This window comes from Microcebus murinus, chromosome 5, assembly GCF_040939455.1.
Source record: "Microcebus murinus isolate Inina chromosome 5, M.murinus_Inina_mat1.0, whole genome shotgun sequence".
NCBI classification, from domain to species: Eukaryota; Metazoa; Chordata; class Mammalia; order Primates; family Cheirogaleidae; genus Microcebus; species Microcebus murinus.
The window spans coordinates 69,136,135-69,152,072 of record NC_134108.1 but is presented as its reverse complement, the minus strand read 5'-3'; the positions used below and the strand labels follow the sequence as shown (position 1 = coordinate 69,152,072).

Here is a 15,938-nt window from a genome sequence, read left to right as displayed (position 1 = left end):
ATAAAGTCTAATGTAAAATCTCTAGGGTAATATTTCTGTTAAGAATTTTCAGAGCTTCCTTTATGTTATTTGAAACTAAGTAAATACTGTAATCAAAATGTTAATAAAGCAAAATGAAGTACTTTTTTGTTTTCAAAGAGATGCTCTCTCTACCAAGAGGATGGGGATTAAGGACGGCAGAGCTAAAAGACAAGGTGTCCCCCTATTTCCTTAAGAAATGTTAATGTTTCTTATTATTATCTTTTCCTACATGGAGGTAACTGCCAACCTACCAATGAGCATATTATATTCTAGAAGTTTATTTGTTAATTAGTTCTGAACTTCGATAGAAATGCATTTTCAGACAGACCAACCCAATCTTACATACTAGGCTTTGATTCTCAGGCCAGCCATATGCTTATTTAATCCAAACTTGCATTCATATAGTTACAAGAATCGATGGTATTACAATACTGCGTAGTACTTACAGTACTTACTATGTGCAAGGCACTATTCTTAGTGCTTCATACATATTGTTTAATCCTCCTCACAACATCCTTATATAAGATAGATACTATTATCTCCATTTCACAGGTGAGAAAACCAAATCACAATAAAATAAAGCTACTTGACCAAGATCACACAGCAAGTAGGCATTGCTGACAAATGGTCACAACGATGTTTCTAAAAAATAATGTATCCCAGGTCCTAATTGAAGATTGCAAACCACTTTATCCCTGGCAGTGAGACTGTCAACTTCTCTCCCCTCAACTTCCTACACACACAAAGAACATTCTCCGAGGTCCCACAGATTAGGAGTAACTAAGTGCGTTCTAAATCCTAAGTGGCTCTATCTTAGTCAGTATCCTACTACCCCTGCCTTCTCTTCTGAGAGCTGGATTATGGATTAGTTTGTCTGCTTCTCCTACTTTCTGTTATTGTTATCTTTATTTCCAGTCAAGAATTTCCTTCTTCATTGGGCCACCACAAAACAGAATGAAATCCCTCACTTTTTAAACATACCCTGCTATTCCTGAAAGAAAAGTGTAACTTGTATGTCAAGCAATCAAGGAAGGCAAAAAATAAAAAGTACATCTTCCTCCAGAAAAATCAAGTTTTAAAAGTTCATAATAGGCCGGGCGCGGTGGCTCACGCCTGTAATCCTAGCACTCTGGGAGGCCGAGGCGGGCGGATTGCTCGAGGTCAGGAGTTCGAAACCAGCCTGAGCAAGAGTGAGACCCCGTCTCTACTATAAATAGAAAGAAATTAATTGGCCAACTAATATATATAAAAAATTAGCCGGGCATGGTGGCGAATGCCTGTAGTCCCAGCTACTTGGGAGGCTGAGGCAGGAGGATTGCTTGAGCCAGGAGTTTGAGGTTGCTGTGAGCTAGGCTGACGCCACAGCACTCACTCTAGCCTGGGCAACAAAGCGAGACTCTGTCTCAAAAAAAAAAAAAAAAAAAAAAAAAAAAAAGTTCATAATAACATGGGTAAGTACTTATAATAGAAGTGGTTATTGGGTGATAGGATTATGAGTGCTATTTAAAATTTTTTTCTACTTTTCTATATTATTAAAAATTGAGATCTCTACTAACAAGAAAATAAAATTGAGAATATGCCTAAAATTAGAAAAACATTATTTTGAAAAAGGCTCCTTTCTTTGATCTACTGTCTTTTTTCTACCCAGACTTTTAAGGAAAAGTAAGGGCATCAAAAGAAAAAAAAATGCTATATTTTTATTATCAAAAAAGGGCTTAAATAGATTTTCTTCCATTTAAAGTATCACAAAGTATCAGTGAACCTCCTTAATAATTCATCAGTACAATGGGACAGTGTAGTCAAAAGGAAGAGGTAAAAGGAAGAAAGGGGTTTATTTACTCTTTCTCCCCACCTCTCCTTCTACTTGGTCACTGTCAATCCAATCAGTACTATTAATATTCATCCCTTTTATACCCAGGTTAGTGAATTTCTTAAGGACAACATCTATGTCTTGATCATCTTCTTATCCCCAGTGCCCATAGTTATTAAAAGGCAAAATGAGGATCCAAGATAAGATTCAAGAAGATCTATTGAACAAATGAAAAGTACAAATGAGACAATATCTGCCTTTATGTGACTATCATAGGGGAGACTATCATAAACATATAATTTCAAATACATGATGGTACATGCTATAACATATAACAGGTACACAAAAAGAAGAAATGTTCAGTTCTACTTGGGACTTAGGTAAGGGTTTATGGGGAGCAGCAGAGTTTTAAAAGATAAATATGTATTTTCTAGGTAAATGAGGAAGGAAAGGCATTTCAAGCAGAGCAACATGTGTAAAGGTACAAAGAAATAAAATAGCGTGGTAAGTGAAATGTGCATATAAATCAACTGGAGACTTTGTTATAATGCAAATGGATTCAGTAAGTCTAGGATGGGGCCTGAGATTCTATAGTAATACAAGCTCCCAGGTAATGCCAATGCTGTTGTTCCACAGCAAAGGTTAGGGCATCTATTAACAACTCTGTATACCCGAAGTATAGCGTGGGAAAGGGATAACATCAGAATCCGAAACCTAACCAAAGGCGGTAAATTGTTTGACTGCTAGAAGTATCTCAGCTTTACAGGAACCACTCTGCCTTATTAAGCAATAATGTAGTACTCAGAAATTTTAAGAATCAGATTAGCACCATGACATTATAACCACTAACGAAAGAATGAGAAAGATAAAGTCTGAAGAAACAGATAAAGAATGGAAAAATAACAAGTGAGCATATCTAATTTTTTATGCTATAGTAAATCTGAAATTATATGTAAATCAAATTGAAGAATTTTTACTTACAAAATCATCTTCACCTTCAGCTAACCCATAATTAGGCAACATAGCTCCCTCCATTGTGGTACTCTTAAATACTCCTTTAATTTTGCTACCTATTCTGCTGATTCCAAATGATTCTCCTCTTTTCTGTGTGCTCCTAAATATTAAACAAAAATGTATCAAGTACATAGCAAATTACCACAATAGTCTATTTACTATAAACAATCTTAATAAAAAGAAAAATAGTTTTGAAAATGATAAACTAACAATATGGCTAACATAATTTTTGGAGTTTCAGGCATACATTAAGTATCAACATTTCAGAAGCCAAAAAAACATTTTAAGTTCAAATTTGGGGGACGAATAAACAATATTAATAAATATTTGAAATTTACCTACTACAAACTTTGAAACATTAACTGAACTAAAATTTTTAAAAGATGAAATCTCCCTAGTGGTATAAAGTTTATATTGCCATACTTTGAAATAACATACAAAAATGTGTAAGATCTGTTCAAAACAGAATATCCATTTAGAAAAACTGTACTTATAAAATAAAGCAAAAAATATATAAATAACTCTGACCTTCTCAGTACTTCATTTTCACATCGAAACAAAAAAAATTTTCTTTTGTAACTTACAAAGGTTTAAGAAAAATTCAATTTTATAATTATATAAATATTCAAAATAGGATTGAGGTATAAAATGTATCTTATTTAACTTCAAAGTAATAAAAAGAAAAGATAAAATGCCAAAGGGAAGAGTTGGCAATGAATATAAGGATAAAAGCAAATGTTGCCCAAGGAAGCAGCTTGCTCTATCATAAATATTAAATGTTAGTTTTGCAATTTTTTTCAAAAGTGAATTTCTAAAAGCCGAAACAGCTGAAAAACAACAAAATTGAAAAGTTAAAAATAGTGAAAATTTCCTCCACTAGAGGCTACTGCTCGATGTTTCAGCAAATAAAACTGTAACTTTTATCCAATTTAAAACTCATGTTCACAATGCAATACTACTGTTAAAACAGATACCCAAATAAAAATGGTTATTTTAAAATCTGAGCAAGTTTATTTTCAATGCTTTACTTAACGTATAGCTATTATTCCTATAAGCAAAATTTAAGTTATCTACTGATGTAATACAATTACAGAATAAACTGATCAAGTTTCACATATACCAACTGTATAGTGACGTGTATTTTACATATGTCCGAGAAACAATCAAACTTATTCTAAAACTGAAAAAACACTAAGTAGTAAGTAGTAAAAAGGGTATTTAAACTACTTTATATTATCTAAACAAGTACATAATTAGTGTTTTATAAAAAATCCACAATTATAGACACAGGCCTGATAGAAGAAATGTTTCTAAAGACAAATATCAAAATGTTGACAAAATATTACGAAAAAATCTCTAGAATCTAGATAATTATAGTCTTTAGAACCTAGAGATTATAAAATAATTAGGATTTTTGAAATATAACATTTAAAAAGTATCTCACTTGTGATTATGCCCAGAAATACAGAAACATCATTATACTTCTTAAGGGAAAAAAAAAGCTCTTTAAACATAAAAAATTCTAAAAATAATTTAGCAAAATCGAAAACAATAAAAATTAGTCAACAGCCTTGAAACGTAAGATACTGACAAAATACATAATGAAAACATCTTAAAAGTATCAGGATATTCTTATTTTATGATGGAATATACCATGCTATTTCAAAAATGAGATATTTAGAATCAAAGAAGAAATTCACTTTAAAAAATTATCCTAAATAACTGATACAAAGGCAGTAAAACCACAGTATTTCATTCTTTCCCTTTTTAGTTGTAATTAAGTTATTTGGAATGTACTTTCTGAATTTAAACAGATAATACTGAAAAGAATCACATGCTTAAGACTTACCGAAAATCATCCAAACTTAGGCTACCTCTGCAATAACAGATATGTGAAGTTATGTAAGGAGAAGAAAGAGAGAAAGCCCAGATATTAAACAAATTTCACTTTAGAACACAAAACAAAATTTAAAAGCTTTAAAAGTTACACAGGATAGCATTCACCTTTGCAAAGAGAAGAAATCCTTAAGAATTCACCTTTGCAAAGAGAAGAAATCCTTAAGAATAACATGATAAATGTAAGAGAAACACATGGCTGTTTTTGTATTTGAAGGTATTAAGTCTACATTATTACAAAAAAGTTGTTAAAAATTCAAAAAATCAGGAAATAATTCTGTCTTTTTTAGTCTTTAGGCATACCATTTGTTTGACACAGTGGAAAGTATGCAGAGACTAAGCCACCAAAAACTTGGCACAAAAAACAAACCCATATTTTCCAACATGGAATTCATGTCCTTGTTAGATACAATCATTCATGCTTCACATGTCTTTTTGGGTTTTTTGTTTTTGTTTTTGTTTTTGTTTGAGACAGAGTCTCACTCTGTTGCCTGGAGTAGAGTGCCACGGCATCAGCCTCGTTCACTACAACCTCAAACTCCTGGCCTTAAGCAATCCTCCTGCCCCCACCTCCCAAAGTGCTAGGATTACAGGGGGAGCCACTGTGCCCGGCCTATGCTTCACGTATTTTTAACTTATTTTAAAAAGTAGGTTTTAAGCTAAGAAGCAAAATTAACAAAAGATCCCTAAATATTAAAAAACAAAAGTTATGCATTAGGTACATAATGAAACAGAGAACAAGATAAATAATATGCATTAAAATTTTATTTTAAAAATACAAATACAAAGTAGACATAAAATATATGAATAAATAAATATTTTATATATTTTAAGTCACTTAACAGCAAATTAGCAAAGGTACTCTAAATTTCCAGTGAAAGAATGTTAAGAAATTCTTTCACTTATTCTATATAGGTAAATGAATGATTTAGTATCACAGAAGCAAAGTCCAAGACTGTTAGTTAATGCTAAAATCAGATCAACATAAAGAAAAACATAGTTTAGAAAGTCATAATCAGTACCCAGAATGAGAAGAACCCACATTTCCTTCTTGTCTTTCTTATATTTTAAAGCCAACAAAATTAGTGCCTTAATATGCTGAAGACAATCAGGTGTTCTTAAAGTGGCACAGAAAACTTTCCATCTTTGAAGTTATGACCTGACTTAGATTGAGCTACTAAGCAGGCTTCTGAGATCACAGAACTTCCCTTTAAATGGTCCTATATAGACGTTTCATTAAGCTCAATATCCTGGCATGAGACTCCAAACATCCTAAGTCTATAAACAAGGATAAATTCCAGCTGCTTCTCAAGTATGCTGGGAAATACGATAAAAGTTCTTTAAGAAGTATTCAAATGAAAGAAGAGGTGTGTGGCTGAGCAAAGAATGCTATTTTAAATAGCATGGATATGATTTCTGTTAAAGTTTATGTTTCACAGCAATAACAAATTCCTGGGAAAGGCCAAAGGAATATTTTCACAAAAAATCATAAAGATTTTTTCCATCTTTCAGAAAAATTATTACATGCATATGAGGCATTATGTAAGAATATTCAACATTCAAAAATATTCAGGCCAGGCAGCTCATGCCTGTAATCCTAGCACTCTGGGTGGCTAAAGTGGGAGGATCACTTGAGATTAGGAGTTTCGAGATCAGCCTGAGCAAGAGCAAGACCCCATTTCTATTAAAAAAAGAAAAAAAATTGGCCAGGTGCAGTAGCATGTACCTAGAGCCCCAGCTACTCAGGAGGCTGAGGCAGGAGGATCACTTGAACCCAGGAGTTAGTTTGAAGTTGCACTGAGCTAGGATGATGCCACTGCACTCTAGGTGGAGTGAGAGAGTAAGAGTCTCAAAAAAAAAATAAATTCCAATCTATTCCTGTAACACTTTGTTATGCCAAAAAAATGCAATATATTCTCCCCATGGCTAAGGTTCTCACATTTTTCCTTGTACTATCTATCTAAAATCTGCCCCATTTTTTGATTTACCTATTTCTCTCTTTCTACCACATCTCCAATTTATATATATATATATATATTAGACACTTGCTCAAACTGGAAGGTGTTAATAACAATGTGAATATCTATTTTGTCGAATTATACATTTGATGTCTGTGTCAATTTTGTATATATTCAATATAACATTATAAAAACTTGTTTTTTATAATGTTATATTGAATATAATGTTTTTTATAATGTTATATTGAATATATATTAATCAGAAGATTAATTATATAATTTATAATCCAGTTTATAGATGGATAATGCTTCTCTCTTCTGTTACTTTTCTTTAGGTTATTTAACTTCACACTTACATTTCCAGAGAGCCAGAAAGGACAAGGAGAAAAATCTCACTACTTTTATACCCAGTAAGCACTCTAACAAAAAGTTTCCTCTGGGGGAAAAAAAAACCTACTGTCTAAAATTCGAGTTACCTATGAATTTTGCATATGCATTCAGTCCTTAAAATAGCTAATAAAGACAATGATGCTATCACAGAATGATAAGCATCAGCAAGATCAAACAAAATATACAACCTACCTGTTGAATTTTGAATTGCGTGTTGGTGATTCTGCACCTCTTAGGAGTTGTCTGAAATACTTCAAAAAATGAACACTAGTTATAGTTTATTAAATTAATATTTGACATTGAAACATACAACTTTACCTTACTGCTTTGCAATTTGCAATTTTTTCAAAAAGCATTTAAATCAAGTGAATACAACCACAGTCAAATAGGGTAAGGATGAAAATAACACAAATGGAGATGATTTCCACAGGTCAATAAATAATGTGTATATAAAAGGAATGGGGTTTCTGCATCACTGCAGTGCTACAAAGCCACTCAGGCATATGGCAAATCAGGCAGACCAATGTGGTCCCGATCCACATACTCACATAAACACAAACATGGTTTTGGTATAGAGACTTGTTTTTACAAATAACTTCTAATCTCCATTAAACTATACAGTAGAAAAGAGCATTTGCTTTCTTAATCTTGTTTTATTTTTTTTTGTGTTGTTATTTGAATCACTCATCTAATAATATCAGAGCCACTATTAAATTCTGTATAAAAGTCCTCAAATAAGGTTAATATTTTGACTTACCTCATCACTGTGGCAGAACATAGGGGTAAATACATTCTCCAAGAGAGAGAGAACATGTTCATATGCTTCAAAAAGACATCTCATAGTCTGAAGTTTCACAACATCAATGTATGGGCCTTCAGCAACTATTAAAAAAATTCTATTGTAGAAATTATTTATAAATAGCATATATACATTGTTTTAAAATTCACTATAGTGAAAGAGCATAAAATCCTAAAACTATGTTTTACAGAAACTCCACTTTAAGAAATACACCAGAATGAGAAATTAGAACCAAGCTCCAGTTCTGACAAATATCAGTTATGTCAACTGTGAATACGTTGTTTCCTCAAAGCTTTCATCTCATTAGTAAAAAAATATAACAATTGCCCATGTACCTCACAGCTATTGCAATAATAGAGAATTCAAGGGAAAACTCTTTGAAAACTATACAAGAGCTAAAGAATTCAATCTCATCATCTTTGACTTACTTCTCTGAATCTCTTCTACAATGAAGGGATCAAATCTAATTTTGTCAATACTTTCATCCAAACAGTATGTTTTATAAATCTTCTGCAACTCTTCATGAAGAGATAGCATTTCATCATTTGATAACTCTGGTCGCAAAATTCTATCATTAAATTCCTCTAACAAATGAGGGAAAGAATAAAAAAAAATTATTTTAATATAAAGCTATTAAAGAAAACCTTATATTTCCTTTCTAACTGTAGCCAATATTAAGGCAGCAATTAGAAGTAATCTAATTCATTTTAAATTTTAAAAAGTATGTGAGAGTAAAATAACCACTCTAATAACAGAGAAACAGTGGACCAAGTCTTTTTTTTTTGAAACAGAAGAGTCTCACTCTGTTGCCCGGGCTAGAGTGCCGTGGCATCAGCCTAGCTCACAGCAACCTCCAACTCCTGGGCTCAAGTGATCCTTCTGCCTCAGCCTCCCAAGTAGCTGGGACTACAAGGCATGCACCACATGCCCGGCTAATTTTTTCTATATATTTCTAGTTGGCCAATTAATTTCTTTCTATTTTTCAGTAGAGATGGGGTCTCACTCTTGCTCAGGCTGGTTTTGAACTCCTGACCTTGAGCGATCCACCCACCTCAGCCTCCCAGAGTGCTAGGATTACAGGCATGAGCCACTGCGCCTAGCCAGTGGACCAATTCCTACATGTTAATATATCTGAATACATACATAGCAATATAAATTTGCTAAACTTTAAAACAGTAAACACATTTTCAATAGTTTCTTTAAAGAACATATTGGATTATATCTTATACCAAAAGGTGTTTAATATTTTTAAATTTAATTTACTAAATAAAAATAAAATGAAAACAATGCTTTTAAACAATATTTCTCTCTATCATGGAAGCTGCAGGCTAGTGGTGGAGAGTTTGACACTATTTTTTTTCTAAAATGAGAGATGGCAGCATTAGGATAGCCAAAATATTGACTGCTTTTTAAATACTGACTGCTTTTTATTATTCTAAGAGGTATTAATCAGGAGTTTACCCCTTAATTCTTAATTATTCAAACTGAAAAACAAAAAGAGAGAAAAAAAGAGTTTAATAAAAACTGGAACAGAGCATATAAAAACTGTGGTACAAAACATATAATTTCAGTCCCTCATGACTTAACATGCATATAACTGGAATTCCAAAAGGAAAAGAGTAAGAAAATGGGACATAATACTTGAAGAGATGGCCAGGAATTTTCAAAATTGATGAAACACATCAACCCAAATATCCAAGAATCTTAGCAAAATCCAAGCAGAATAAATAGAAAACTACATATTACAGTCAAATTGCTGAAAACTCAAAGAGAAAACAGCAAAAGCAATCAGGGACACACTACATGGAACAAACATGGATTTGAAACTGATTTCTCATTAGGAACAATGGCACTTGCAGAAAACAATAAAAAAAAATGACCTTAAAGCCCTGGGGGAAAAAAAAAAAAAAAAACCAAAACTATCAACCTAGAATTCTTTTTTTTTTTTTTTTGAGACAGAGTCTCACTGTGTCACCCAGGCTAGAATGCAGTAGCATCATCATAGCTCACTGCAACCTCCAACTCATAGGCTCAAGCAATCTTCCTACCAGCCTCCCAAGTGGCTAGGACTATAGGCACATAACACTATACTCAGCTAATATTTTTTATTTTATAGCAAGGGTCTTGCTATGTTACCCAGGCTGGTCTTGAACTCCTGGCCTCAAGCAATCCTCCCTCCTCAGCTTCCCAAAGTGCTAGGATTATAGGCATGAGCCACTGGGCCTGGCATTAAACCACTTCAGTACCAGCGTTGACTATAGTTGTCAGCCACAGATGAACGCTCACAGCCGAGCATCAACTTTAGCCAACAGCCATGATATGAAGGCGCACAGCTGAGCCTCGACTTTAGTCGACAGCCAAAAGCTTTTACTTTTATCTCTGCAGTTGCAGTGTACACATTCAGCTAATAACTTACTACGAATCTGTGACCTTTTAACAAGTCTTTAGTAGGAGTTATTATAGTTATTTTCCTAAAGCTGCCTGTAAAGTAAAACAAGCTTTCAGTGCTTTAAAGCTTTCCTCATCACACAAGAGCAAAATGGATTTGTCGTCAATGCACAACACAAACTACCATGCAGACTATGAGTGCCATCTGTGGGCAAGGTTTTGCGCCAGTGAGCGTGGTTCCGAAGTAGTTAATATTTATTTTAAAAGCAAGATCAACTACATGCTGGTTAAAAGATGCAAACCTAAGTATAAAGAAAGATGGTGTAGCTATATTTAAATCAGACAAAGTAGACTTCAAGACAGACAATTACTGGAGATAAAGAGGAACATATTATAATGATAAAAGGGTAAATTCATAAAGAAGATATAATAATCTTAAATGTGTCTGCAGCTAGTAATAAAGTTCAAAACATAAGAAACAAATTAACGAAACTAAAGAGAAATAGTAAATCCATTAAAAAAAATCAGAAAGAATACCAAATATCTGAACAACACTATCAATTTAACATAGAACACTATCCAGCAGAACACAACAGACAGTGACTCTTCTCACATACACAAAGAACATTCATTAAGACAAACTATATAGATCGGCCATAAAATAAGTTTCAATAAAATTAAATGGAATGAAATCATACAGAATATGTTGTCTGATCAGAAAAGCATTAAATCCCCAAGTGTATTGTTTAAAAATTGAACAATACATTTCAAAATAATCCAACGGTTAAAAAGTAAACCAAAGGAAAATTTAAAATTATTTCAAACTGAATAATCAAAAACACAAATATATCAAAATTTAACTATAATAATCCATAGAAGAACTAAATTTATAATTTTAAATGCCTATGTTGCAAAAGAAGGTATACAAATTAATCATTTATGCTCTAACCTTAAGAAACTAGAAACAGTGCAAACTAAACTTCAAATAGAAGAAAATAATTAAAAAAGCAGAAAATCGACAAATCAAAAATGTTAATAAATTTCATAAAACTGTAGCAACATAGATTAAAAAAAGAAAATACAAATCACCAATTGACATTGGACATTACTATAGCTTCATAATGAGGGAACATTAGGAATAACTTGATAATAAAGCAGCTTGCTGTGATATGGTAAAATCACTAAAAAAAAAAAAATTCAATATCCATTCATGATAAAAACTCTCAAAATAGGAACAGAAGGAAACTCTGAATCTGATCAAGGAAACCTATAAAAAACCCAGACTTATATAAATAATTTCTTCCTAAGATCAGGATCATAGCAAGGCTGTCAGCTCTTACCACTTCAACATTGTAGTGAAGGTCCTAGCTATTGCAATAGGGAAAAAACAAATAAAAATAAAAAGGCATTTCCATTATAAGGAAAAAAGTAAAATTGCATATTTGCAGATGATGTGTATATAGAAAATTCTAAGGAAATCTACAAAGAAACTACTAGAACTAGTAAGTAAATTTAGTAATATCACAGGACACAAAGTTAATATGCAAAACACCAATTCAATTTCTGTATATTAGCAACAATTTGAAAAATTATTTTAAACATCATGTGCAAATATATCCAAAAACATAAAGACCAACACTGAAAACTATAAGACACTGTGGAAAGAAATTAAGACTGAAATAAATGGAAAAATACATATATCATGTTCTTTCATCAGAAACCTAAATGCTGTTGAGATGTCAATTACTCTCTAAGTTGATCTACAGATTCAATGCAATTCCAATCAAAAAAATCCAAGCAGGTTGTTTATGTGTATGTGTGTATGTCTATGTATGTGTGTGTAAATTGGAAACTTGATCCTAAAATTTATATAGAAATATAAAGAACCTAGAATAGCCAAAATGATCTGACAAAGAACAAAGTACAAAGCCTTAGACCACCTGATTCTATAACTTAATATAATATATAGCCAAAGTAATCAGGACTGTGGTATTGACTAAATGAAAATATGGATAAACAGGAAAGAACAGAATTCAGAAATAGACCTAAACATACATGGTCAAATGATTTTACAAAGATGCCAAAGTAATTGAAGAAGTAAAAGAAATGTCTCTTCAAAAAATGGGTACTAGAAAAACCAGTCATCTATCCATACAGTAAAAAAAATGAACCTCCACCCCTACCTAACACAATTATCTCAAGATAGAACACAGATCTACATATAAATCTAAAAGTATAATACATATAGAGAAAAACACAGAAGAATATCATCTTGACTTAGGCAAAGATTTCTTATGGAAGTCACAGGAAGTACTAACCATAAAACTAAACACTGATATATTGGATTTCACCAAAGTTAAAAAGTTATGCTCATTAAAAGACACTTCAGAAAATGAAAAGACCAACCACAGTCCAGAAAAAAAATACTCGTAATACATATATCTGACAAAAGACTTGTATCCAGAATATTTGCAGAACACCTATAAATTAATGACAAAAAGAAAAACAATTCAATTAAAAAATTGGCCAAACACTTAAGTAGTTCCACAGAAAGATATTCAAATGGCCAGATATCACAATACACCCACTGAAATGGCTAAAATTAAAAAGATAAATACCACCAAATTTTGGTAAAGATATGAAGCAACCAGAACTCTCATACATATAGTAAAATAGTACAACAACTTTGGAAAACATTTAGCCCTTTCTTATAAAATTAGACATACACTAACACTGTGACCTAGCAATTCTACATACAGTTATTAAACACATGCCCACCGAAAGCTCTGCACAAGAATGTTCATAGCAGCTTTATTCAAAATAGCCCCAAAGTGGAAGCAGTCCAGATACCCATCTACAAGGAGAATGGATAATGAAACTGAAGTATATTCATACAATAGACTATCACTCAGCAATGAAAACAAACTACTGATTTTTACAACATGGATGAATCTTAAAAAGCATTATCCTGAATGAATGAAGCCAGCCACAAAAGAGTACATATGTTATATGTGATTCCATTTATATGAGAAAATTGTACAGGCACAACTAAACTGTGGTGAGAGAAATTACTGAGAAACTGTGGTGAGAGAAATTACCAATGACTACTTTGACAAGAGTAGGGCCAGGTGTGGATCTCTTTAGGAAGGACCCTAATCGAACTTTCTGGGCTGATAGAAATGTATGTTACATGAATATACACATGTGTAAAACTGATCAAACTATACATTTAAATTCTATGAGTTTCACTGTATAAATTATACCTCAATCTTTAAAAAGTATTATCAAAAAAGGAATTAGATGCATTAAAACTAATCTTTTCATAGATCACCCATGAAGTTTTTATAAATCTAATAATCTGCAATGCTATGGAGCATATAATCAAAATGAAGCATTTTTGTACTTGATGATTTAATCAAAATAATCCTTAACAAAGACTGTGACAAAATATTGACATGGGCTACTGATTAAAGTCTTTAACAGTTTTCTTTTTCTTTTTTAAAAAGAGACAAGATCTTGCTCTATTGTCCAGGCTAGAGTGCAGTGGCACAATTATAGCTCACTGTATCTCAAATTTCTGAGCTTAGTCCTCCAGGCTCAGGCTCCAAGTAGCTAGGACTGCAGGCACACACCGCCATGCCCAACTAATCATTTTTCTATTTTTTGTAGAGATAGGGTCTCACTCTATTGCCCAGGATGGTCTCGAACTCTTGGGCTCAAATGAACCTCCCTCCTCAGCCTCCCAAGCACTTGGATTACAGGCATGAGCCATGAACCATAATTTCATTATATTGAATTTTTAGAATTTTTTTCTACTACTAAAGTCAATGATTATATATTCCAATGTGGAAAGGAGTGGGCACTTGAGAAAAACTCACAGGTGCTCTTAGAATATCTAGTAAATGAAATTTAGTACACTGAAAGATGGCTACTGCAACATCAGATCTGATTTAAATATTCAATTACATTAAAAAGTTTAAAAATTACTTTCATAAAATACACAGGTAAGCCTCACCCACAGTCAGACAAAACTGCAACACATGCACTGCTCCTTCTTGTTTCAGAAAGTTCATAAAGCGAAATAAAAGATCTTGTTGCTCTCTGATTTGCTTCAGTTCTAACTTCAGCACCTTAATACAATATGGGAAAAAGAGTATGTTTAAGCTATATAAATGTGTTCTCAAATTGTTTATATCAAAAATAACGTTATTGCTGAAAATACTTACAGATGGCTTTTTATTTCTAGGTTCTGCAAATTTCTGCAAGAATGGAACCAAAGGAGAAGCTGGTTCAGTTGCTTTTTCAGGCTTTAAAGAAAGAGATTATTAACTCAGTAATATTCCCACTTGATTTGACATATAGAATCAAAATACAACTCAATCTGAAGTGTTTTCTAATATGTTCAATACTCACTGGGCTGTCATCTATGAAGATGATAAGCAAATGATTCACAGTATCCTAATGGAAAATAATAAACACAGGTCAACATAATTCCATTACTGTAGTCTGCCCAGAATTTTCAGGACTTTTATCATATTATGAAAGTTTCCAGAAAAATGAAGGAAAAAATGGAGTAGTGGCAAAGCACCTGTATTTATGTGTTACAGAGAGAGTTTAAAAATCTATAATGCAGGTTCTTAACCTTTGTGAAAATGGGCAAATAAAAGCTATTCTGATTGTGGCATTTACAATGTTTATAAATTACTTCTGTTTCTTCAAAATCTTATTGGATCAAATGGATAAGCAAAATGTGGTATATACATACAATGGAATATACCCAGCTTTAAAAAGGAAGGAAATTCTGACACAGACTACAAAAACAGATGAACCTTGAGAACATCATGCTAAGTGAAATAAGCCAGTCACTAAAAGATAAATACTGTCTGATTCCACTTATATGAGGTACCTAGAGTAGTCAAATGCTTGGAAACAGAAAGCAGAATGGTGGTTGCTAGCAGAGGAGGGAGGAACAATGAGTTGTTACATAACGGGTATAGAGTTTCAGTTTTTGTAAGAGTTCTGGATACGGGTAGTGGTAATGGTTGTACAACAATATGAATGTACTTTAATACCACTGAATTGTACACATAAAAACATTTAAGATGGTAAGTTTCATGTTAAGTATATTTTTACCACAATATTAAAAAAATTATTTTAAATCTTACTGGATCAGCTAGGAAATCCAAAGAAGGAAGGAACACAGAACCAGACAGGATCTCTCTTATAAGTAAGGTCAGGGATCTGGAAAAAGACAATAATTGTATATTTGTATATACACACACACACATACCACACACATACATATACATACATATATATATGATTTATATTCATTCTTAACTTTCTTATTTTATTTTTCTGAGATAAGTCTTGCCCTTTTGCCCAGGCTAGAGTGCAGCAGTATCACTGTAGCTCACTGCAACTTCCAACTCCTGGGCTCAAGTGATCCTCCTGCCTCAGTCTCTTAAGTAGCTGGGACTACAGGCCCATGCCACCACACCTAGTTAATTTTTGTAATTTTAGAGAGAGGGTCTCACTTTGTTGCTCAAGATGGTCTCAATCTCCTGGGCTCAAACAATCCTTCTGCCTCAGCCTCCCAAAGTGATAGGATTACAAGTATTAGCCACCATGTCCAGCAAGTTCTTCACTTTCAAGTACATAT

At 32.7% G+C, this 15,938-nt stretch overlaps 1 protein-coding gene across 6 annotated transcripts in view; it reads right to left on the bottom strand.

The window, feature by feature from the left end:
* The window catches only part of SNX14 (sorting nexin 14), a 72,311-nt gene that overhangs the window by 29,087 nt on the left and 27,286 nt on the right, over positions 1-15,938 (bottom strand). For 4 of the 6 annotated variants that reach the window (XM_012748403.3, XM_020287026.2, XM_012748406.2 and 1 more), the window contains exons 9-17: positions 15,442-15,517; positions 14,690-14,734; positions 14,503-14,583; positions 14,292-14,406; positions 8,317-8,472; positions 7,847-7,971; positions 7,282-7,340; positions 4,695-4,721; positions 2,813-2,945 (exon numbers count right to left, since the gene is read on the bottom strand). In XM_012748403.3, the coding sequence (XP_012603857.1) occupies positions 2,813-2,945; positions 4,695-4,721; positions 7,282-7,340; positions 7,847-7,971; positions 8,317-8,472; positions 14,292-14,406; positions 14,503-14,583; positions 14,690-14,734; positions 15,442-15,517 (817 nt within the window). The remainder of the gene's footprint in view (positions 1-2,812; positions 2,946-4,694; positions 4,722-7,281; positions 7,341-7,846; positions 7,972-8,316; positions 8,473-14,291; positions 14,407-14,502; positions 14,584-14,689; positions 14,735-15,441; positions 15,518-15,938) is intronic. The other 2 variants (XM_012748404.3, XM_076003128.1) reach the window with 1 other exon arrangement.